The 24,738-nt window shown below is 39.3% G+C and overlaps 1 protein-coding gene across 3 annotated transcripts; it reads left to right on the forward strand.

Annotated features, from left to right (window-relative positions):
* The first annotated feature begins 439 nt into the window (after positions 1-439).
* Positions 440-22,825, forward strand: cul3b (cullin 3b). Of its 3 annotated transcripts, none has more exons than XR_005207602.1 (16): positions 440-721; positions 3,697-3,894; positions 8,739-8,852; positions 11,216-11,376; positions 11,772-11,886; positions 12,113-12,341; positions 12,791-12,936; positions 14,530-14,706; positions 15,587-15,757; positions 16,074-16,181; positions 17,079-17,203; positions 17,477-17,573; positions 18,828-18,962; positions 19,128-19,314; positions 19,870-20,064; positions 20,474-20,611. XR_005207602.1 is itself a non-coding variant. In XM_037775391.1 (16 exons), exons 1-16 carry the CDS (start codon positions 659-661, stop codon positions 21,751-21,753), a joined length of 2,301 nt encoding a protein of 766 aa, XP_037631319.1. In that variant the 5' UTR covers positions 441-658; the 3' UTR covers positions 21,754-22,825. The 3 variants fall into 3 exon arrangements, 2 of the variants coding, with proteins under 2 accessions (XP_037631319.1, XP_037631318.1); XM_037775391.1 differs by lacking the exon at positions 19,870-20,064 and adding an exon at positions 21,622-22,825 and having other exon boundaries at positions 441-721; positions 18,831-18,962; positions 20,474-20,619; XM_037775390.1 differs by lacking the exon at positions 19,870-20,064 and adding an exon at positions 21,622-22,825 and having other exon boundaries at positions 442-721; positions 20,474-20,619.
* Positions 22,826-24,738: the final 1,913 nt, after the last annotated feature.

The raw sequence follows: 24,738 nt of genomic DNA on the forward strand, positions 1-24,738 counted from the left end.
CCTCTCCTGTGTTTCACTCTGTTTGCTTATGTTGCTGCTTTGACACCTGAATTTCTTGACACTTGTTTTCTTTGATGCCTACAGCCAAAACAGCCTAAAATTATCACCTGGATGGCAATTGTATTGTCAGTTTGTAGGATTTCTTTTTGACAATCACAACCATTCTTATTTATCCCTCACGGTTCATCTTATCTTATCTTATCTTAAATCAATTATTAATTATTAACCATTGATAAATTACAGCACCCTTGTGCTCATCCCCCCCAGTAATACAGTACAGAATAGACAACTATTGGATGACTATAATATCAATACTCCCTGCTGTGCTGTCTGTAATATACAGTATAAGTGTGATAATGTACTCTAAAGTACAGGTGCAAGTAAAGTTGAGATAAATGTTCCAAATTATTCAAAACTCTCGCGAGGCTTGGTGTGCGTGAGCTCTGCGCAATGAGAACTGCAGGTAGTCCGCCATCGCTGTGTGAAGAAGTCTCGGTTGTCTGTTTGGCTGCTGTCAACAATAAAGTCTCGGTGCCGGGACGCGCAGCGACGAGGCCGAGTGAAAGCTCGTCGGGCTGCTCCAGAAACCTGTAGTCCTGTCCCTCCCCGGAGAACACGTTCATGTGAATACAGAGAGCCCCACAGGACGGAGGCAACCATGTCCAATCTCAGCAAAGGCGGCACCAAGAAGGACACCAAGATGAGGATACGGGCCTTTCCTGTAAGTCTCCCCGCTGTAGGCGCTCTGTCTGCCGGCCAGGCGGCGACTCGATCACCGTGGTCTGGTCTGGGGCTGCCTGGCTAACATGCTAACATGCTAACCAGCTGAGCTGCAGATATATGACTGTGCCTATCTGTAAACAAAGTGTAGCAGATAAATAGTGCAGTCTTCTCCACTCTTAATCGGTTGGTTACATAGTTACTGTGTTATATTACCAGTTCAGTGAGTTTTATTCATTTAATTGTGTTTAAATGCCTCATAACTCCCCAAGCAAGCAAGCTAGCTAGCAGATGTCGACATAGCATGATGCTACCCCTTATACTTGACACTTGTTGTTTTGACTTTCTTTAATCAAATGCATGACATATTTGTGTCTCAGCTCTACATTTGACTGACTTTGAAGTGCAAAGAAGTGTCAGCTATATTCCCTATAATTGTGTGCAACAAGCATTCATGTTTCTACATCTGTATATGGATGCAAAAAAACACAGTTGTTCTGCATTAATGTGCTGTAGCAGTAGTAGATATCTCAGTATTGTGTCTGTTGTTGTTTCATTGTTAACATTGTGATTCCTCTCCTCGTCCACCTGGCACTCCCAACTGTGTGCAACAAGCATTATAACATTTCTACATCTGTATATGGATGCAAAAAAAAACACACACAAAACACAACATTAGTTCTGCATTAATGTGCTGTAGCAGCAGTAGTAGATCTAAAGTCTTGTCTGTTGTTGTTTTGATTGCTTTTGGCTTTTCTTTATCAAATGTATGATGTATTTGTGTCTGACTGACTTTTAAATGCAAAGAAATGTCAGCTATATTCCCTATAACTGTGTGCAACAAGCATTTCTACATCTGTATATGGATGCAAAGAAAAACACACAAAACCCCAACATTAGTTCTGCATTAATGTGCTGTATCAGTAGTAGATATCTCAGTCTTGTGTCTGTTGTTGTTTCATTGTTAACATTGTGATTCCTCTCCTCGTCCACCTGGCACTCCCAACTGTGTGCAACAAGCATTATAACATTTCTACATCTGTATATGGATGCAAAGAAAAACACACACAAAACACAACATTAGTTCTGCATTAATGTGCTGTAGCAGCAGTAGTAGATTTAAAGTCTTATGTCTGTTGTTGTTTTGATTGCTTTTGGCTTTTCTTTATCAAATGTATGATGTATTTGTGTCTGACTGACTTTTAAATGCAAAGAAATGTCAGCTATATTCCCTATAACTGTGTGCAACAAGCATTTCTACATCTGTATATGGATGCAAAGAATAACACACAACATTAGTTCTGCATTAATGTGCTGTATCAGTAGTAGATATCTAAGTCTTGTTGCTGTTGTTATTTCATTGTTAACATTGTGATTCCTCTCCTCGTCCACCTGGCACTCCCAACTGTGTGCAACAAGCATTATAACGTTTCTAACATCTGTATATGGATCCAAAAACCCCAACATTAGTTCTGCATTAATGTGCTGTATCAGTAGTAGATCTAAAATCTTGTTTCTGTTATTTCATTGTTAACATTGTGATTCCTCTCCTCGCCCACCTGGCACTCCCTTTGTCTTGCAAGTCATCTCATTTAATAACTGACCTCATTCTGCTTAAATTGAAATTTCAGCCTGTATTGTGACTGGCTGTGCATCAACCAGATACTTGTTATTTTACTCCTCCTATGAGTAATTCAAGTTGTGTGCAGGTGACAGTGGCCACATAGCTTATTGTGTTAATACAGAGAGGACCTTTTAGGACCCATGTGAAGCCTGTTGAATGTGGCCCAGTCCTGACAGATTGGCTGGTAGAGCAGCATCTTGACATGCATGTGTTTGGGCTTGTCTGCTGAGTGAGGAGGCGCACACACAGTTCCTCCTCACTAGCTGTGTCACATATTACGTTTTCTCCTTTGGCCAATATGTCTTTGGCTTTTAGGTAGTCCACAAGAACTTCTTATTTGTAATTATAACGATGTACCGCAGCTTAGTACTGTGCAGAACTACAGGTTATTCACACACTGTATATAGTGGCTGGTGAATTAAAAATCCTGTCCTGCATTTCTCATTCATTGGCAACCACCAGCTTTTAAATCCTATTTGATAAAACTTAAAAAATTAAAGTTACAGTAGGTTTCAGTGTGCATACTGTAAGTAGCAAATAAGGACTGTACAGCCTCATGCCACATTTAGAAATGTCTTGGGTTAGCGGATACACTAATACAGAACCCCAGTCCTCAGTAATCTCAGATATGCACATAAGGATGCACCAATACAACTTTTTCAGTCCAGATATTGATAGCGATACCTGAGCTTTGGGTATCGGCTGCTACCGAGTACTGATCCGATACCAGTGTTTGATTAATAAGCTGCCTCACTTTGTGACTTAAACATTGCTTTCTTAACTTGAATTACAAAATGTAACATATAAACACACAGATATAAATTTACTGAATTGTTATTTATTATTCAAATAACGAATTGTACACCAACAATTGACAGTTTTTCCTCACCAAAATTTTGTGTAACTTTGGAGCGTTATTTAGCATTTTCTTGAAAAGCTATGACATGGTTGGTACCAATTGATTCGTTAGGTTTTCTAGTTTCATATGATACCAGTATATTCACACTAGCTTTAAGACTGAGCCTGCTACAACCTCTGAAAGACAGAATAATAGCCGTCGGATTTTTAAGAGGTTAATAGTATATATCATAAAAGATCAATACTTGACGTCCGTGTATCAATATAATATTTATTGCCATGCAAAATATCGTGATACAATGCCTTATCAATTTTTTTTCCCACACCTAGCATATATCCCTTTTAATGTTACATCTACAACTAAACTACACAAAGGTGGGAGTCTATCTGCATTGTGAGGCTTTATTTAGGAACAAGTTCCTTACTCTAAGTGTTGATACAGCTAATCATTGAATGTGAGTCATCTTATTCAAACCATTACTGGCCTTTTGCAGATGACGATGGATGAAAAGTACGTCAACAACATCTGGGACCTTCTGAAGAATGCCATCCAGGAGATTCAGAGGAAGAACAACAGCGGCCTGAGCTTTGAGGAACTGTACAGGAACGCCTACACAATGGTGCTCCACAAACACGGAGAGAAGCTGTACACGGGCCTGCGGGAGGTCGTCACCGAACACCTTATCAACAAAGTAAGAATAACACAGATTGCAGGCATTTTAAAAACATTAGGCATGATTATATTTTAGATTTTGAGATTATAAAGACAAGGTAATTACTCCTGTTGTAAGTAAACACATTAGGAATTCCTTAAACACCCTTAAATCGCTGCCATTTCAGCGAGCAAATGTGCTACTTTACTCTATCAAAGGAAATTATAACACACAGAGGTGCACCTCTTAAGCTTGGTTAATTTGCCTGACACTTCAAGTCAAGTGATGACACATTGATGGCAGAATGAATTGAAACATGCTTTATGCCGCACCTATTTTTTGTTATGTTTAAAGTATATTTGACTGCTATTTCACTCAAGTGTGTAATAGATAATTATCGGTACATACTTGTCATTAATGTAAGATATGCTTGTGGAAATCTAAGACTAGATTTTGATTTAGAAATGCTGAAAGCTAACAGTTTGAAGTACAAAGATTTGACATGTGGGTAGTTACTACAATAATAGGTAAAGTAAAATATTAATTGTGGAGCTGAATTTAAAAGGACAGTTTGGGTGTTTTGAAGTGGGGTTGCATGAAGTACTTATCCATAATCAGTGTATTACCTACAGTAGATGACGGTCGGTACGCCCCCAGTTTGGAGAAACAAGCAATGTACTGCTGTGAACGGGGCAGGCAGCAAAATGTATTTTAGCCACCTAAAAAAAAAAGCCCATCTAAAAAAATGTATATCAGTTTAAGTGTACGCTATATTTTGAATATCTTTGTCGGTTTCCCTTCGTGAGACAGCTGTACAGTCTATGTTTCCGACAGGGAACTGAAACCGTTATCTATGCTCTCGCCTAAGCAACCAGACTCCATTGAGAAAAAAAACAATAATTTTACCTCTCAGAACACAGAAGTTGGTGGTCTCCCGCTGCCTTGATTGGTTAGTTTGTTTGTGTTTTTGTGTGACTTTGATTAGTTCGGATTCACCAAAGCTGGGGGTGTGCCGACCGTCATCTACTGTAGTTAATACACTGACTATGGATAAGTGCCTCATACAACCCCACTTCAAAACACCCAAACTATCCCTTTAAGATGATGGACAGCCTCTTTTCAGTAGCCTACTTGATGCTGAACAGAATCTGTCATAGGCTTCATATTAAGATTCATATCACTGATTAGCCTGTGTGTTGTCCTTGTACAACAAAGGTAATACCAAAAAACATGAGCTGTTTCCATTTATGAGCAGCCTTGTGAGGGTGAGTAAGTATTAAATGGAGTTAGAAAGCTAGGGAATACAATTTCAGAGGTTGTTACTCTTGTCTTGTGTAATGGGAGATTTGTAAATCTCTTTAAGGATCACTCAGACCTCCTTTTGACGGATTCCCCATTTCTGTGACTGGTTAGGAAGTGCCCAGGTTTGTGGATACGAGGGTCCTTGAGTTGTTATTTTGTTCTGGGTTTTCAGCTGCACAAGGCTCGTCATCTGTTTGCTAGCCTTTCATGAAACAGGTTTTGCCTTGTGTGTTACGAGTGCAACAGTATGGCGCCTTGACAGAGCACAACTGTCTCAAACTGTACATTTAGTTGATTTATTTGCCTGGAGAAATCCATTGAAAGTGAAATGTCAGACATGTGAAATGCTAGTGAAGTGGATTATTCTGAGCAGTCTTTAAAAAGAATTGCATCAGGGACGGCAATCCATTGCTGATCCTGTTACTAAGATGTGTTTTCAAATTCCTGCTGATAAGTTTGAAAACCCATCAGTGAATATTTTTCACAAGCTGTCACTTGTTCTTTGTTGCATATGATTAGTAACAAATTAGGTTTGGCCGTGATATCTGCAGTGAGTGCTTCTGTGCAGCGTACAGTGTGCATACACCCAGTGAGCAATATTTCAACAGCCTGCTGTTGAATAGCAGCCAGGTGGTTTTACAGCTTAATTAAATGTACATTCTCAACTTGGCAGGTTTAGTAAATCAGCAGTCAGGGAATGTCAACACGCGGCAGTTCAAAGACAAGAGAGCCGACATCTGAGTGTGTTTTTATTATCTAATGATGATCCAGTTATCATTTTCGAAGAAAGACAGTAGTAATGGTTTGCAGGCAGCCTAAAAAACTACAGACTTATCCTCGGACACTTCAACCAGACTGAAGTATTGAAAACAACTCCAAGATGATGATTGTTTTGCATTTCAACTGTTAGATCTTAAAGGGATAATTTGGGTGTTTTGAAGTGGGGTTGTGTGAGGTACTTATCCATAGTCAGAGTATTACCTACAGTAGATGACGATCGGCACGCCCCCAGTTTGGAGAAACAGACAAGAGTACCAGCCCGCGAGCAAAGCAATATAGTGCTGTGGACTATTTTAGCCACCTGAAAAAATCAATATCAGTTTAAGTGTACGCTATATTTAGAATATTGTTGCTTTTTTACCTTGCTATAAGACAGCTATACAGTCTATGTTTCCGATGGGGAGTACCAACACTGGAACAAAGTAATGTACTGCTGTGGACGGGGCTGGCAGCAAAACATATTTTAGCAACCTAAAAGAAAGGCCCACCTAAAAAAATTATATCTTTTTAAGTGTACGCTATATTTCTAATATTTTCACGGCCTTACCTTGCCGTCAGAGAGCAAAGGGTTAAAGGCAAAATATTCTAAATATATCTATATATTATAATATGGGGGCGTGCCGACCGTCATCTACTGTAGGTAAAACACGGACTATGGATAAGTACCTCATACAACGCCACTTCAAAACACCCAAACTATCCCTTTAAAGATATATTGTAAACCTATTCCTATGCGACAGTCTCTCTACTTCTCAGTTTGGTTAAATAGATTATATTAGGCCTAATAATTGCTGGCATTAAGAATTACTGACAGAAGTATTTGGAGAGTAAACATTTCTTTTAACAATAACACTGTTTGAGTTTATACCCTCAGCTCAATTTACTGCTGTGCACTGACCAGGCGGCCAGAACAGCAGGTGCAATTTGAAGCCAGCATAAAAGAGGTGTCAAATACAATTCCTATAATTTCATCTAGGCTGAAGAGGAGCTTAAAATCCTGCACACCTTCATGCATGTCAGCTCATCCATGACCACCTTTTCACTAAAAATATGAAGCCTTTTTTTCTGCAAAACTTCTGGCATTCAGGGTTAATTTAGCTTCTTCTAATGTTCCCCCTGTGACACCAAAAAACATGGCAACGGCCGTATACACAATGAACGAGTGCTGACAAAGACCAAAAGAAGAGCACACATTACGCCTATTTTAAAGTCTTTACACTGGTTACCTTATAGTTTATGTATTGATTTTAAAATTATTTTATTAGTTTATAAGGCACTGCGTGGCCATGCACCAGACTTCCTCTCAGAAATGCTTTTGGTTTATGAACCAGGAAGATCCCCTCCAATCCGACTGGTTCTTCTCTTTCAGCTGTTCCTCGAAGCAAAACAAAAATATTTGGCGATGCTGCTTTCAGCCGTTACGCTCCAAGTCGCTGGAACAGCCTTCCAGAGGATCTGAGAGGAGCTGAAAATATTGATATTTTTAAACTTAAACTAAAAACTCATCTATTTAGTCTGGCTTTTATAATTTTTGTGGTTTTATTATTCATACTATTTTTATCATATTCTCATATCTATTTTACTCATATTTTGTTTTATCAACATTTTACTACTTTGAGTAACTGTTGATCATTATAACATTTGTCAATTGCCTATCGCTTTTAAAGCACTTTGAAGGGCATTTGATTTGTTCGAAAGGTGCTATATAAATAAAGTTTGATTGATTCACGTTCACTAATATCTAATATCTAGAAGCCAGTGGAAGAAATCACACTCTTGTTTCGACTTCAATTATTTACAGTCTCACATCTTTCTAAATATAATGTCATTATTTCATTTCATTTTTTGTTGCATAACAATAAACATAGTAAGAGAAAATAAAAAAGATAAAAAGCGAATACTGCAAAACTCAAGAAACATAAAGATAAAATAGAAAAATTAAAAAAAATATTGTAAAAATTATATATACAATATCTGTTTTTAACAGATGTACAATTTTGTGCTTGAAAGTGCAAAATGTCGCAGTATTAAGTATATGTGCAATGTACAGAGAAAATAATCCATTATGCATCCAGTATGCATTAAGAAAGCTGCAGAGACTGTACGCTAATGTACAGTGTAATGTTTAAATAGCATTCATTCAATACTTTAATATTGTTAATTTATGTATATTGCTGTAATATTGTATCATGTTTATTATGATGGAAGCAGCAGCATTAGAAATTAACAGAACAGATGAACATAAGCTTCATCTTATCAGCACCAAGCCTCAATAGTAACCTCCTAATTACTTTTATAAGTAAGTGATGAGTGTGCATGAGTCTTTGATTTAAAGGCAGATTTATGGCTTATCTTCTATCTTGCTCCTCAACATTAGATCTGGCTGTGAATAATAGGATGTTAGTGGGTCTGTGAGGGTTGATCTTGTGTATTAGTAGGGCAGAGGTGATAATTCATCATCTCTCTCTAGAAGGAGAAAAGGGGGGAGGTCGGTGTGCCCTTAAGAATCTTACTCTACAGAGACGTTTACAATGCTGAGTCACACTGCAGTGGGACTGTTATCAAGCTATTGTATGCCTGACTAGTAGAGAAAGGGTATGAAAGAAACAGCAGAGGTCCCATTAAAAGACTGCATGAACAAGAAATCACAAAAGTAAGTGTCGGCTTGATGCAGGAGCTTTTTTTCCTCTTGAACAAGAACACGTTTTTTGCCCTTGGTCAGGCATTGTGTCGTCACTAACACACTGAAGAACTTGGTGTAGTATACCCACCTCATGCATGTGTGTTTGTCTCCCCTAAAGGTACGAGAAGATGTCCTCAACTCCCTAAACAATAACTTCCTTCAAACCCTAAATCAGGCCTGGAATGACCATCAAACAGCTATGGTGATGATCAGAGACATCCTGATGTATATGGTGAGTAGCTGATGTTTCTCATTGAACACATTTTACACGGCTTAACAACAGCACACATCAGAGAATACAACAGACTTATAAAACTAAATACTGGTCATTAGTTCGACCGGGGTAGGGGGGGACAGCAGTGACCAGAGGAGCACTTTAATCTCTTGGTTAGTAGGCAGCACAGACTCATTAAAGCTGGCAGCACAATTCCCCTGTCACACACTCGGAGGCGTCCCCCACTCATGTTTTTTCGTGAAACAATTTTGTCATGATGAGTCCTCGAGTGCTGTTTTTACGTCTTTACTTGGCCTCCACTCCTCATCCCTCTGTGTGTGTGCGAGTGTAGACCTCAAAGTCACGTTGCCGGCCCTCTCCCCCTAAATGGCAGCCTACAGCGGCTTCCTCTCAGCCCTTTCCGACCGAGCCTTGCCTGGGTTGCACACCGACAAAAGCAGTGGTGACGAGGGCTCTGGCTTGGCTCGTCTCCATGACATGACTCGGGAGGACTCAGCAGATATTTCTCCGTTCTCGGCTGAGATGAAGGCATAGCGCTGCAACACGTGTCTTTAGGTTGAATTAAAGGCACTCATTTTTAATTCCACATTCATTTGTTTTCTGTTATTCTACAGTAGTGTTGTTTGTATTGGTATTTGTTATTGAATAAGAAGCATTTTCCAAAAGGTTTGAAGTGTTTTATGAATGTTTGTAATCCCAAGAGGATAAAAAAAAAAAAAAAAAAAATGAATATCCGAGTCCCAAAATTGAAAACCGAATACCTACCCAACGAACAAATAATCGAATAGTCGAATAATCGAGTCCAGCCTTGCTTCTTATTCATGGTTGCTCTGACTAAAGAAAAATTGTTTTCTGTCACAGTGGTTCCGATTCAGGTACATGTAGATTTAAAGTAGTGAAACATTTATTGGCTGAGCTACAACAATAAAAACAACACATATATGGAATACTATTTGACTTCATTCTATAAAATACTGAAGTATTGGTTAGTACTCTAAACTACTGTGATTACCACGGTAAAATTAAACTTTTTTTTTTTTTTAAAGTTATTTTTTGGGGTGATTTTTAAGCATTTTATTGATAGGACAGTGGATAGAGTGTTGGAAAGGGGGAGAGAGAGAAATGACATGCAGAAAGGACCACAGGCAGGATTCGAACCCAGGTCCACCGCTGCTAGGACTGAGCCTTGGCATTTACACGGGCACTCGCTCTACCGACTGAGCTAACCAGCCGCCCAAAATTAAACTTTTTTGATTGTATCAGCAATTGTAACATTAGCATAATGGCTTCTGATTCTGATATGACAAATGACAGCCTGTGACTGTGACATGATTGACCTTTATGTAGAAGGATTGTTGTCAGTGCCAGAAATTGTGTGGAAATACACTATGGTCATATTTGCATATATAGTGGAAATCGCTTATAGTGATCAAAAAGCTTGGGACAGAATCATTCCTATACAAATGCTGTTTTAATTAATGAGCTTATAGTAATCAAGTAGTCCACTTACAGTGTTTATTTTGGGTCTTTTCATACATGACAACATATGGAAAAACATTTTAAACTATGTTAGACTGGGGCTCCCCTGTCCAATGTACCAAGGCTGAATCCTTACCACAGCAGCCCAAGGTTTGAATCTGACCCACGGCTCTTTGCTGCATGTCATCCCCACTCTCTCCCCCTTTCATAACTATCACTGTCACTATCAGGTAAAAGGCAAAAAGCCCCAAAAATAATCTTAAAAAAAACACTACATTAGACTAACATTAATTGAATATTTGTTAAGTTTTTTAATTACTCCCCTGATACTTTCCTTCGCGGACCGTCTGCTTTCTGGCTGAATACCTGCGCTGCGTGCACATGACGGGGAAAGGGAAGTCATTTTCTCTTAATGAAAAACTAATGTGCATGGGAAGGGCACCTGTGGTTGAAGCCGCCCTCGTCAAGTGAATTGATATAATGCCGAGTCACGTAATGCCCTCAAAGTGAAACTTTGCCGGTCATCAACCGGCTCTGCAGCAATGCAGCGCCAGCAGCACATGAAGACCAGTGCCCGCTTCCCTTCATGCCGCTAACGAGTGAGCAAGCGAGGATCCCCAGGAAAGGGAAAAAGGCAGAAGAATTGGCAGCGAGCCAGTAAATAGCGAAGCTGTCCGTTTCATTACTTTGTGTATATGTATTTGAAAATCAACCTGAAACTGTTTTAATGTGTATCTATTCAGTGTTTATATTCAGTTAAACAACACTTGAGCTTAAACCCACTTTAAAGGATGACAAAGAAACACATTTAACCTCATAACAGATGTTGAGGGGAAGATGCGTGTATTCATTGTTGTCCTTTTTGTGTGTTTGTCTCACAGGATCGGGTGTACGTACAGCAGAACAACGTAGAGAATGTCTACAACCTGGGTCTCATCATCTTTAGGGATCAAGTGGTTCGTTATGGCTGCATCAGAGACCACCTCCGACAGACCCTGCTGGACATGATCGCACGCGAGAGGAAAGGGGAGGTGGTGGACAGGTAGGACTCACAGAGAGGATCAATGGCATGACAACCTAATTAACTGATGTTGACAAGTTCATTTTAATTTCAGTTGTACATAAATTGGGGTGAAAAAAATGAAGGGAAATGTTAAATCATCACAGGGTGCATATATTTGGCATAAACAATGAAAGAGCTGTCAAGTACATTTGCTACTTACTGTTCACTGAAACAGCCCCTGGCGTATAAAACATTGAATTTTCTGAGCCTGCGCTGTTCGTGTGTTTGTTTTTTGATGACCGAATAATCAAAAGTTATTTGCCAGCCATAGTAAGTGTGAAATCCAGAAATGTTTTTTTCTGTATATAGCAATTACTTTCTTTTTCATGACTAATTGTGCCTTCAACATTTGGTCTGCTTCTCCTCTCCACCAGGGGGGCCATTAGAAATGCCTGCCAAATGTTAATGATCCTCGGCCTTGAAGGGAGATCTGTTTATGAAGAAGACTTTGAGGCTCCGTTCCTAGAAATGTCAGCAGAGTTTTTCCAGGTGTGTGGGAGAACATCATTTCCCTGACTGTTCATTGTTTTATCTTTTATTTGGATCCCAATTATCTTGGCCACATCTTCCCTTTCTGGGGTCCATATAAATAAAATACAGTGTAAATACAGATGATTCTCGAAACATCTTTGAAAGGATTAACAACACAACTTGTATATATTGCAGTATGTACTATAGGCCAGATAACTAACAAGTGTTTCTTGTTTTCACTCAGATGGAGAGCCAAAAGTTCCTTGCAGAAAACAGTGCCAGTGTGTACATAAAGAAGGTGGAGGCCAGAATCAATGAGGAGATTGAGCGAGTGATGCACTGCCTGGATAAATCCACAGAAGAGCCGATTGTCAAGGTGGTGGAACGGGAGCTCATCTCCAAACACATGAAGACGATCGTAGAGATGGAGAACTCTGGCCTCGTCCACATGCTCAAAAACGGCAAGACAGACGGTAAGGGTGCTGCAGTCAGTCCTGTGCTGCTTAGCTTCATGTCTTTAGCATTTGTAGTTGGTTGTTTATTTAAATGTACTTAATTACAGAGTTAAATTTCATGCCTCACTCCAGATACGCTCTTTAAATAAACTGTGTGACTGTCACTTGGAAGAGATGTATAGTTTACTGGATCAGTAATTTAATCACAGTGTTCCCCTTGCTCATGTCACAAATATGAGGAATGTAATTTTGATGATTAGATCTAGATTAAACTGGGACTGTAGTACTGTAGCTTCAGCCTTCAGAAAATATTCTCACATCATCAGTACGCTCAGAGGTATTTTATTTCACTCTGCACAAATAAGCCTCCTCCTCAGCAGATCTCAGCTTCTCAGTGCTTTTCAGTTGGTAGAAATAGATTTCTAAACATGTGTGCTTGTTTGTGTATTCGTGCATATCCATCACAGATTTGGCGTGCATGTACAAGCTGTTCAGCAGGGTTCCCAACGGGCTGAAGACCATGTGTGAGTGCATGAGCTCATACCTGCGGGAGCAAGGAAAGGCCCTCGTGTCAGAGGAGGGAGAGGGAAAGAACCCTGTAGACTACATCCAGGTAAGACAACGGTGCATCAGGAGACGGTTAACTTTACCCGTTAGCAGCCGGTAAGCAGCACAGTCCTGCAGGGAGCTAACGGCTAACGTTAACTAGCTCTCGTCCTGCCGATTTCAACAAGGATTTGTTGTTTGCAATGCAGCATTATCAGAGAAAAAAAACAGTGTCCCAAACACATTTTCTATCATCCCCGGGATGACATTAGTCTTGAGCCCTGATGGTACCTGTGGTACTGTAGAAAAACAAGTACCGTCAGGTTTTCAACATTTCAACTTGGTACCGAAGTATCAGTTCTTGTGACATCCGTAGTAGAGTGCAGGGATGTCATCGCTCATTCTTGTGAATCTGCAGGAGCGTGTTGTAAAATGTTCAATTAATTTGCTGCTGCAACAGTAATAGGCAGTCTCTGTTGAAGCACACTATGACCTTCTAAATGCACATATTTTAGGTGAATGAGAGAGATCTAACCTTGTTAGAGCTCATGGAGTAATTTCTACTGGCTCTGCACACTTTAGCACTGCGCACATTGCGTGCCAAGCCCCGACCATAATGTACTTCCATCGCCTCCCGGCAGAGCATAACTGTTGTGACCCTCTGCACTTGTGGCCACAAGCCATGATGGTCTCTGCCCTCAACCACACTGTGTTGTGGCACTGTACTGAATAACACGTGAGGTCATTCGGGTCACCAGAGAGAAGGCATTCTTTTTTAATGTCTCGTTATGTTCATCTTTTTAAAGCTCCTGTGTGAAACAGTCTGTTTGCAATGCCATCCAGGGTTTACCATGACTTTTTTTTTTTGACTGCCAACATGTCCTTTAATATTCAAGAATTACGGCTATATAAACAACTACCAGACATATGTTTAATATAGCCATATAAAAGCCTACATTTGACATAACTTGAAAATAAGTTAAATGATGAAGCGGCATTAAAAAAAATACAATAATAGGCTGGTTGATCCGATTTCCGCATTTATCAAATTCAAAATAGTGTTGTGTGGTTCATAGGGCTGCCGAATAGTTTGAAGCTTCATTCATAACTTTGACATTGGAATTATTATTATTAATACCTTGCCAAAACATTGCGTGCAATAGTCCACCTTTTCTTCCCCTCTTTCTGTCTCTCTGTTTGTCTCAAAGACACACAGACACTCGTGCTGCAGCACCCCTCGTCACTGTGATTGTCTCAGTCCTTAATCCAAAAGTCAAAATGTATTGAAATTCAAATCCATATTTGTTGGCATTTAACCTTTCAAAAACAACATTTTCACTGTGGTCAAAAAAAGAGAACAGACATTCAAAGCTTCATTCGAAAAATGACATTTGGTACCTAGTGGCTTGGTCCGAGCCACGTTGTCTGTTTCCCAGACAAGTCAGTCAGCTGGCTGTGTATGAAGATTTTCTCTTTTATCACACACAGAACGGACAGACAACAGACTGTGAGCAGATATTCGTTGAATTTGACTCTTTATTGATGAGACCAACTTTTCTCTGCTGTAGCTACAGTTGGAGCTGTAACTGCTGTGTTAAGCTGCTGCTAATGTAACCTGCTGCTGTATTATTCCTTATGATCCCTGTCTCCTTTCCTGCAGGGTTTGCTGGACCTGAAGTCACGTTTTGACCGTTTCCTCCAGGAGTCCTTCAATAATGACCGGCTCTTCAAGCAAACTATTGCGGGCGACTTTGAGTACTTCCTTAACCTCAACTCTCGCTCGCCCGAGTACCTCTCACTCTTCATTGATGACAAACTGAAGAAAGGAGTAAAAGGGGTGAGCCCTCTAATGGACATATACTCTTATTTTAGGAGACGCCACAGATGTTACTGGCCTGCTTATTCACGTTTGACATCACACTGTAACATAAAACATTTAGATTTTATCACCCAAATAAGCAATGCTATTATTGCTTATATTATTTATGTTATATAAGTAGTGAATATTGGGGCTTACATGCTTTTTCGAAAAATGTGTCATGATGAGTCCATGAGTGCTGTTTTTACGCCTCGTGTGGACTGTGCACACACGCCTCTGTCTGCGCTCAGCATCTTGTGGGACCTCCCCCCCTAAATGGCGGCGTTTTGAGGCTGCTGTCTCCACACATATACGCACCACAGATCCCGGCTATAAGTGCGGGTGTAATGCAGCCTGCGGAGGCTTCCTCTCAGCCCTTTTGGCCTGAGCCCCACATGTGTTTGGCTCCAACATAAGCAACGGCGACAAAGGCTCTTGGCTGACATGACTTAGGAAGGACTCCGCCAGACATTTCTCCGTTCTAGGCTGAGTTGGACGGCATAGCCCTGTAATACGTGTCATTCAGTTTATTAAGAGGCATTCTGTTCTACAGTATTGTTTTTTGTATTGTTATTTGTTATTGAATAAGAAGCACTTTCCAAAAGGTTTAGTGTGTTTTATGCATGTTTGTAATCCTGAGGGGTTAAAAAAACAACAACAACTAATATCCCAATACCAAAATTGAAAACCGAATAAATAACCGAATAGTTGAATATTCGGATCTAACCCTAGGAAATATCCTAATCATTTGTAATGTGTAACCTGTTGGAGTAGCTTGATGTGTATCAAGGGCAATAGGGAGTCCAGGCTCTGTTTATGACCATCCTATGTAACCTGCATCATATTGTTTTTTGTCCAGTTGACAGAGCAGGAGGTGGAGTCCATACTGGACAAGGCCATGGTGCTGTTCCGCTTCATGCAGGAGAAGGACGTGTTTGAGAGGTACTACAAGCAGCACCTCGCCCGCAGGCTGCTCACCAACAAGAGCGTCTCTGACGACTCTGAGAAGAACATGATCTCAAAGCTCAAGGTGAGAAGGAGTGTGATATAACCACGTTATGTTCTTTGGAATAAAATAATAAGATTTTGGCTGAATGAAAAACCTTCCGCATCTAGATGAGAACTGGATATCTAGAAATTTACTGGGAGTCAGCTAATGCTAAAAAAGGAGCTTTATTCAATGTATATGTACACTACAAAGTTTAGATAGAGGAAACACACAGTAAGCAGGCTGTGTCCACTTGCTGCTGTTACAAAGATTTGATGGCCGCCATGTGAGTGTTGATTTACCTTTAACAGCTTTTGATAAACTAAATGTGATCCCTCTTATGGTTTTCATTTCCTAGACCGAGTGCGGCTGTCAGTTCACCTCTAAACTGGAGGGCATGTTCCGGGATATGAGCATCTCCAACACCACCATGGATGAGTTTAGACAACATCTACAGACAACCGGGGTGAGGAGACGCTGCACGCCAAAACTCATTCTGTCAGAAATAATGAGCCCATTTGCTATCTGTAATCAGTGCATGGCTGCGTTGCTCAGTTACATAAAAACAATTATGCATCTAACTATCCATATCCTGGGAATACACGGTGCTAATTACTGGCTTGTGATGTGCTGTCACATGGCTTTTTGTCACCAGAGTGTCTGTCACTGTATCGGATTGTCAGTGTGATTCATGTTGGGAATTAACTTAGTGAATTACCTGTGGAGTATACAGTAATTATTTGCATGTTTTTGCTTAGTAGTCTATAGATAAAAGGTCCTTTAAACCTATTCTTTCTAATTTATTCTATTATTTTCAATGTCGATATACAGTATCTGTCAATTAATTTCTCTTTTAATCGTTTAGTTGTTTGTTCTATAAAATGTCAGAAAATTGTGAAAAATATCGATCAGTGTTTCCCAAAGCCAAAGATGACGTCCTGAAATGTCCTGTTTTGTCCACAACTCAAAGATATTCAGTTTACTGTCATAGAGGAGTAAAGAAACCAGAAAATATTCATATTTAAGAAGCTGGAATCAGAGAATTTTGACTTTTTTTCTTAAAATATTACTCAAACATCTTAATTGATTATAAAAATATTTGGTGATTAATTTAATAGTTGACAACTAATCGATTAGTGAACACACACACAGTGAACCGTTTCAGATAAACAGCACATGTACCTAGTTTGTGTCAATAGCCTGTAGTTACTTTTTTTCTAATTAAGTTAAGTCTTTTTTTTATCTGTTTCTAACCTAATTGCACCAATAAAAGTCAGTGTACAATAGCAGTGAGCTGCAGTGTGTATTTACATCAGTGAAGACTGAAACCTTATTGTGCGTCTTGTGTTTTTTCTAACTTCAGGTGTCACTCGGAGGAGTTGATCTCACTGTGAGAGTCCTGACAACGGGATACTGGCCAACACAATCAGCAACACCCAAGTGCAACATCCCCCCTTCACCGCGACATGCGTTTGAAGTCTTTAGAAGGTCAGTTCAGTATCACCAGGAGTGTATAGTTTATACAGTATGTGTGAATGGTTTAATTTAGTTTGTGTGTGTGATCCAAAAGGAAGTCTTGCTAAGTCACATTATGTTTTGTTACAATTGGAAGATGACCAGAGTAACAACCTTTTTCAGTTTCTGACCTATTCTTGATGATATAAGCTTGTATCTATTCCTACTAACACATAAGATTGGATTAATTATGCTACATTGACTATTTTTAGATGTTAACCTGGAGTGACTCCCCTCTGCTTGTAGGTTTTATCTTGGTAAGCACAGCGGAAGACAACTCACACTGCAGCACCATATGGGCTCTGCAGATCTAAACGCCACCTTCTACGGTCCCATCAAAAAGGTACACGCCACATTAAAATGTAACATCAGCAAAATTTTAAAAATACTGTATGTTGTCATTATGCCATAGAACAGATTTTCAATTATTTTTTGATGGCACAGTTTGTGTTGCAATGATTTACAAACTTTTACAAACAAAAAATGTGAAATCTATAGTGTCATGTGAATGTAGAGTTGAAAATAACAAGGTGACTTAGTTCGCCATGCATCGTCTATAGTGCCGTTTCAGTTTTCCAAAGTTTTGTTGCCAATTTTCAGAGGTCGGATAATGTTTTATTCTAATAAGTAAGTGTTTTTTATTTTCAAAGTATAATACTTTTTAAATGTATTGCAAAAAACACCTTGTAACATTGAAGTAAACACAGAGTAATGGACACTGTGTTGATGTGACTAATTATTGTAAAAACAACTCCGTTATTTTACTGAGAATCAGTGGGCAACCTCCGTGTCTGAAAAGTGAAGCCAATGCGAAAGTGCCTTAAACTTGCATTCTTTCTAATAGCCAGCAGGGGGCGACTCCTCTGGTTGCAAAAAGAAGTCTGATTGTATAGAAGTCTATGAGAAAATGACCCTACTTCTCTCTTGATTTATTACCTCAGTAAACATTGTAAACATGAGTTTATGATCTCAATCACTAGTTTCAAGTCTTCTTCAACACAGCATGACGTTCATTTAGTAAATTATGGTCCCATTTAGTGTCAGATAGACCATAAAGCAGGGGATGCTTTAGGGCGTGGCTACCTTGTGATTGACAGGTCGCTACCACGGCGTTGTCCGGTCTGGGAGTTGTCTGCTTTTTCGTCTTACAACTTTAACCCTTTCACAATGTGGTTTCAGTTCATGAAAGTTAACAAGTTGTAACACTTTGGTCGCCTAAAAATGTATTATTCAGTGTTCAGTTGTACTTAGCTCCACCCTCTTGTGTCACTTCTGATTGCAAAAAACCAAGATGGCGACGGCCAAAATGCCAAACTCAAGGCTTCAAAACCATAGTTCACAAACCAATGGGTGATGTCGGTGACTGTCTACTTCTTATACACAGTCTATGCTGGGAATGCAAAACTGTCACGTAATTAGAACTGGTAGACTGTCATGTCACTTTTTCAAGGAGTTGTGATAATTTTCTGTTATTATTTGAGTAACAAGGAAATCTACATTTTTGAGGACTTTCAGTAACAGAAAACATGATTTCTCGGTGAGGGGGATTCTGAATCACGTTTTTAGATTCTTGTTTTTCATCCCAACATGCCAAAAGGAGGACGGGTCAGAGGTAGTAGTTGGAGGAGCCCAGGTTACCGGCTCCAACACCAGGAAGCACATCCTGCAGGTCTCCACCTTCCAGATGACCATCCTCATGCTTTTCAACAACAGAGACAAGTCCATCTTTGAGGTACGCAATTTCATACCTTACTGCCCAATGCAGTGTAACATTAATAGGTTCCCCTAGTTTGACAAAAACAACTTGCCGTGCCAAGAAAGACAAATAGCCTTTAAACAGCAGCTTATTGCTTGCTTATTGTTTTATGATCCCGAATGTGATCGTTCCACCCTGCAGGAGATCCAGCAGGAGACGGACATCCCAGAGAGGGAGCTGGTGCGAGCGCTGCAGTCTCTGGCCTGTGGGAAACCCACTCAGAGAGTCCTCACCAAGGAGCCCAAGTCCAAGGAGATCGAGAACGGCCATGTGTTTACAGTCAACGACCAGTTTACCTCCAAGCTTCACCGTGTCAAGATCCAGACAGGTACACAAAATCATGTTCTCTTAAGACGTACAGTAACATAATGTCTTATTTTGAATTTCAGATGGATTGTTATATGTTGTAAATGTTGAACGTGGTCTGAAGCGCTTTCTGAACATATAAAACAATTCATAAAATTGCAGCACTGATCTGTAATGCAGCTTTTAAAGACAAGGAAGGTATTACAATTTCAATGTGTTGTCATATTCAGATTTTTTTAAACAATGAAATGCATACGCCCCAGTTACTGCAGTAAATGTAACTTAAAAAAAGAACAAAATAAAACTTAGCCTTAAAAACATTATATTAGATTTAAGATTCAAGAGTTTTATTTGTCACATACTCATACAGGATGTGCAGTGACATGCAAAGTGGCAGTGCTCACAAGATTGTGCAAAACAACATCAACTACACAAATATTTTTAAAATCTAATAAAAATTGTAGGGACAATGGCATTATTTACAGTGAGAGGGGTCTACATACAATATGGAATAAAAATATAAGAGTGTGAATAGAATAATAATGAGTGTGTGTGTCTGTGTGTATTCTCTGTGTAGCCCTATGTGTGTGTGTGTGTGAACGTGTATGGATAAGAGGGGCAGCATGTGGCGCTTGGTGGGTACCCTGGAGAGGTCAGAGTTCAGTCCTGATGGCCTGGTGAAAGAAACTCCGTCTCAGTCTGTCTGTTTTGGGAGCGTGGCTGCGGAGGCACTTGCCGTTGCTAGCAGCTGGAACAGTCCGTTGTTTGGGTGGTGAGGATCCTTCATAATCCTATAGGCTCTGGTTCTGCACCTTCTGGTGTACAGGTCCTGCAGGAAGGGGAGTGTGGTTCCAGTAGTGTGTTCGGCCGAACACACTACTCTCTACAGAGCCCTCCTATCCTGCGCAGAGCTGTTGCCAAACCAGGCAGTGATGCTTCCTGTCAGGAGGCTCTCTACAGCTCCAGAGTAGAAAGACTGAAGGATCCTCAGGGAGACTCTGAATCTCTTCAGCTGTTGGAGGTGGTAAAGGCGCTGCCTTGCCTTTATAGTACTATTATAGTACTTTTCACCTCATCACAATCAATTATTTAAAGCACTTATTTGGGAAAAGAACATGTATACCTTCAGTCCCACTACTTGTCTTTTTAATTTATTTTCCTTTTTGTTGTGCACCACCTAGTGGCTGCTAAACAAGGGGAGTCCGACCCAGAGAGGAAGGAGACACGGCAGAAAGTGGACGACGACAGGAAGCATGAGATCGAAGCTGCCATCGTTCGCATCATGAAGTCCAGAAAGAAGATGCAGCACAACGTTCTAGTAGCAGAGGTCAGTCAGCTGAGATGGTTGCATTTGCTCCTACATTTCTATTTGCACATTGTCTTCCCTTTAGTGATGAACTTTATGATTTACAAGAAGTGGTCCTCAGTAAGGAAACAAGGGCAAGTTATTGAATTGATGAAATTGAACATCGCACATGGTCAATAAAAGGAAGTGTTAGGGCCTGATGAGACAGCTTTTTGTAATTGTTTTCAATAAGAGTGAAGCGTTTTGCAAGCTGCTTTTGCATTGCTGAAAGTCTCGCATTTTAATAGGAGCACCCTGAATGCATTGAGTTGAAAAAAATTTAACTCAAAGCAGAAAAGCGCACAACATCATTAGCATTTTTTCTCATTGTGGTGACTTTTGCTGGATCCTCGGAGCTTTACGACTATATGACCGACCGTAGTTACCATAGTCTGAACAGAGAACAGCAGTAGGCAATTTAGTGCGGTATTTGAGATTCCAGGTAAGTTGTTTTCATTCATTTAAACTGTACTATTAAAGGGTGGGTCCATTATTTTTTAGGTTTTTACAATGGTGTCCCTTCTGCATTCAAATTTGAACATTCAAATTTTGGTCAATGTATGTATGTTTTAGTATCAAAATGCTATTTTCCCAAGCCCTTCTAAAATTAGGTTTTCTGTAGTTTTCTGCATGATGACGCTAGTATATGTACAGTATATATACGTCCTTATAGTCAGTGTGAAGAGAGCTTTTTGCTAACGTCTGAGTAGGCGTTTCCATTTGAAAAAAAAAAACGGGACAGAACACAGATGGACCCGCCCTTTAAAAGTTTGGCTAGCGTACAGTTCATGGTTTGTATTAAGGTAACATAAGCACTCATTCAGTGGTATATAATTTAATAAAAATGCTTTATGCGCTTTCTTTCTTTTGACCACAACTTGCCCACAGTATTGGACAGTGTAGTATGATAAAATGAAAGTAGTGACGATGATGACGATAGGATGAAGAAGTACTGATTCGTTACTGTTTTTGGTGTCTCCACAGGTCACGCAGCAGTTGCGAGCACGATTCCTCCCTAGTCCTGTAGTCATCAAGAAGCGCATTGAAGGACTCATTGAGAGGGAATATTTGGCACGAACGCCAGAGGATCGCAAAGTGTACACTTATGTAGCATAAAACACGTGAATTCAATGAAAGCTAACATCGAGTTGAGAGAAACTGAGAGCCTTGTTTTTTGTGGACTGCTATGCGTTTGAATGAACTTGGAAGTGCTTTCATCATTGATTCTGGGAAACACTGGGAAGCTTAACTTTTCTTCCATAAAAATGTGTAAAGAGAAAATCATGCAAAAGATGGGGAAGTTTTCTAGCAATATTAGATTTCTTCTGCTGAGAGAAATGAAAGGAGGGGATCTAGTTTTGTACAAAATCATGTTTCTTGTGGCCTTTGGAGAGAATTGGGTGAGCCTGTTTGCCAATTAACTGCGTGCTGTCGAGAACGAGCGTAAACATGTTAAAGCAAACATGCAGCTACGTGGAGACCAAGAAAACATTTGAATTCACTCCCCTGTTTTAAATGTTGATGTCAATGTGTTCTGTTCGTTTTTTGTGGCACATTGATGGCTGTACAGGTCGACAGACACTCTTGGCCTTTTTCCTCCCAGAGGATTTTAAATTTCAAGAAGAGGACAAAGTGTTAACTGGTACAGACCTGGTTTACAACAGCAGTAAAAGACATTTTGAGTACCGGAGAACACATGAAGAGTGCTTAATTTATGTTGAAAATATGTCTGGTCGTTTTAATGTCTGATATGAATTAAGTGCACCTCACATAGCTGAAATATTTAATGCCATTTTCAATACTTTGGCCAGGTCTGTACTAGTGGTTAGAGAGATCAAGAGCTTCACAGCATGCTTTTATCTAACGGATCAATCAGGGGAATAAGACACATAAAAGCTCCATAAATGGTGTTTGGTCTCTCATGACACATTTTTCACTTCAGGCCTGCTGTATGATCGGCCAAAAAAATTATCTCCTCTCTTTGAATGGAAGGTTCCTTGTGGTGCAGCTTTCAAAGACATTTTTTTTTTTTTTCATTCTCGACTGCATTTTCGAACGGGTGGAACCAGTCTAGCACCATGTTCTAATGTGTACAAATTGTAAAATAATTATTGTACTCACTGCGAAGGTGGATTGTACAGGGCCTTGTTTTCATCATATTAAATGTAGAATAAAAAAATGAGGGGATGTTTTTTTTACCGTTTTTTTTTCTTTCTTTTTTTTACATCTCTCATGCGAAGGCCTTGGCAAAGTACTTGCCTCTCTAACCATAATTAAAGCTTAGCTTTATGTTCACAAGAGGAACTTTGCAGGCCTCAGAAGTACATTGTTTACTACAGTATTTTGAGATTTAAGTGCATCTTTTTTCTTTTTTTTTTTTTTCAAGAAAACAAACAGTTAAATGTGTTGTGTTGTTAAAACTGTTTCGGAGAGGTGTAGATTCAACTGTGTGATCATTTTGGAGGCTTTAGTTTGTGTTTTGTTGAATTATATTGTGTTATACTGAGAGTTGTTTCCAATATTTAACCTTGGATATAAAATGAGTGTACCGACATATAGAAACAACACAAACTGCAGCCTTAATGACCATAAAGTTGAATCCTTTCTAAAACAGTTCCAACAATTGATTGATTGACAAAATATTCACTATACTCATGAAACTGTCCAAATATTTTTTTTAAACTGGCCTCATTATTATGATGTTATTTTTGTCGTGCTTTTTCAGTTTATTTCAGGTAATTTTTTAAAATTCATAACAATCATTTCTATGTCAAAAACTAACCAAAGCCTCTGCCCAGATGGTCTTAATTGACGGACAGAAAATCATGAAATTTTCTAAAACAGTTTTAACAATTGATCGATTGACAAAATATGCACTATACTCATGAAACTGGTAAAATATTTTATTTTAAAACTGGGGTCATTATTATGAACTGTTCTTTTTGTTCTGCTTTTTCAGTTTATTTCATGGCATTTTTTATTTCGTAAGGGTCATTTCTGTCAAAAACTAACCAAAGTCTCTTTCCAGCTGGTCAGACAAAGACTTCATGATGAAAATCATTGTGAATTTAAGACAGACTTTGGAAATTTATGAATTTTTCTAAAACGGTTCAAACGATTGATTGACAAAAAAATGCACTATACTCATGAAACTGTTAAAATATTATTATCAACTGTTATTTTGTCCTGCTTGCAGTTTTTTTCAGGTATTTTTTTATTTTGAAACGACATTTCTGTCAAAAACTAACTAAAGTCTCTTCCCAGCTGGTCTTAATTGAAAGACATCATAATGAAAATCCATTGTTCATTTAAAGACAGACTTCGGAAAATTATTAAATTAAAACTGCTGGAATTAAATACAAATTACCTGCAATAAACCATCTTATTGTGAAAAGAAGCAGGATGAAATAACACTTCATAATGAGCTGTATAAGATTATTTCACAGTATCATGGTTAAATTGCATGCATCATATCTGTATTTATATAATAATGTGTTTATTTGTTTAATATTGAACACTTTTAGTCCCCAACATTAAGGTAAGATGTATTTTATTGAACTGCATTAGTTTTTGCTGCACATAGATTGTTTACATAACATAAACTGGCAACTGAGTGCATGTCTTTCACAGGTTTTGTGCGAGTTTAATGCTCTTAACAAGGTCTTAACAAACAATGTTTTTAATTTTCAGGGTTTATGCCTCCCCTCCATATGTCCCCCTGCACTTTTAAATCTGTCCAGCCCGTCTGGACGGTCTCCTTTGTCCTCTCATATTGTTGGACGCATGCCATCTGCTCCATGTTATTATTATTATAGGCGGCTTTAGATTGAAAGCAGCAGCAGCTTCTGCTGGTCCCTTTCGCCCTCAGACTTTAGCCTTAGCAGCTTCCTAAACATAGTCCAGCATGCACTTCTTCTAGAGCAGGGGTCGGCAACCTTTACTATCAAAAGAGACATTTTAGGCAAAAACAAATGTCTGGAGCTGCAAAAACATTTGCAGCCACATCGAGGGGGAAAAAAATCTGAGATTTTGAGAATAAAGTCATAACTTTACGAGAAAAAAAGTTGTAATATTACGAGAATAAAGTCACAACTTTAAGAG

This window comes from Sebastes umbrosus, chromosome 7, assembly GCF_015220745.1.
Source record: "Sebastes umbrosus isolate fSebUmb1 chromosome 7, fSebUmb1.pri, whole genome shotgun sequence".
Classification (NCBI taxonomy): domain Eukaryota; kingdom Metazoa; phylum Chordata; class Actinopteri; order Perciformes; family Sebastidae; genus Sebastes; species Sebastes umbrosus.

Bases quoted from the DNA above. Each gene is read 5' to 3' on its own strand.
- cul3b (XM_037775390.1), top strand. From the start codon at position 659: ATGTCCAATCTCAGCAAAGGCGGCACCAAGAAGGACACCAAGATGAGG. The intron at 722-3,696 runs GTAAGTCTCCCC...GGCCTTTTGCAG, and splicing joins TGAGGATACGGGCCTTTCCT to ATGACGATGGATGAAAAGTA. The intron at 18,963-19,127 runs GTACGCAATTTC...TCCACCCTGCAG, and splicing joins GAGACAAGTCCATCTTTGAG to GAGATCCAGCAGGAGACGGA.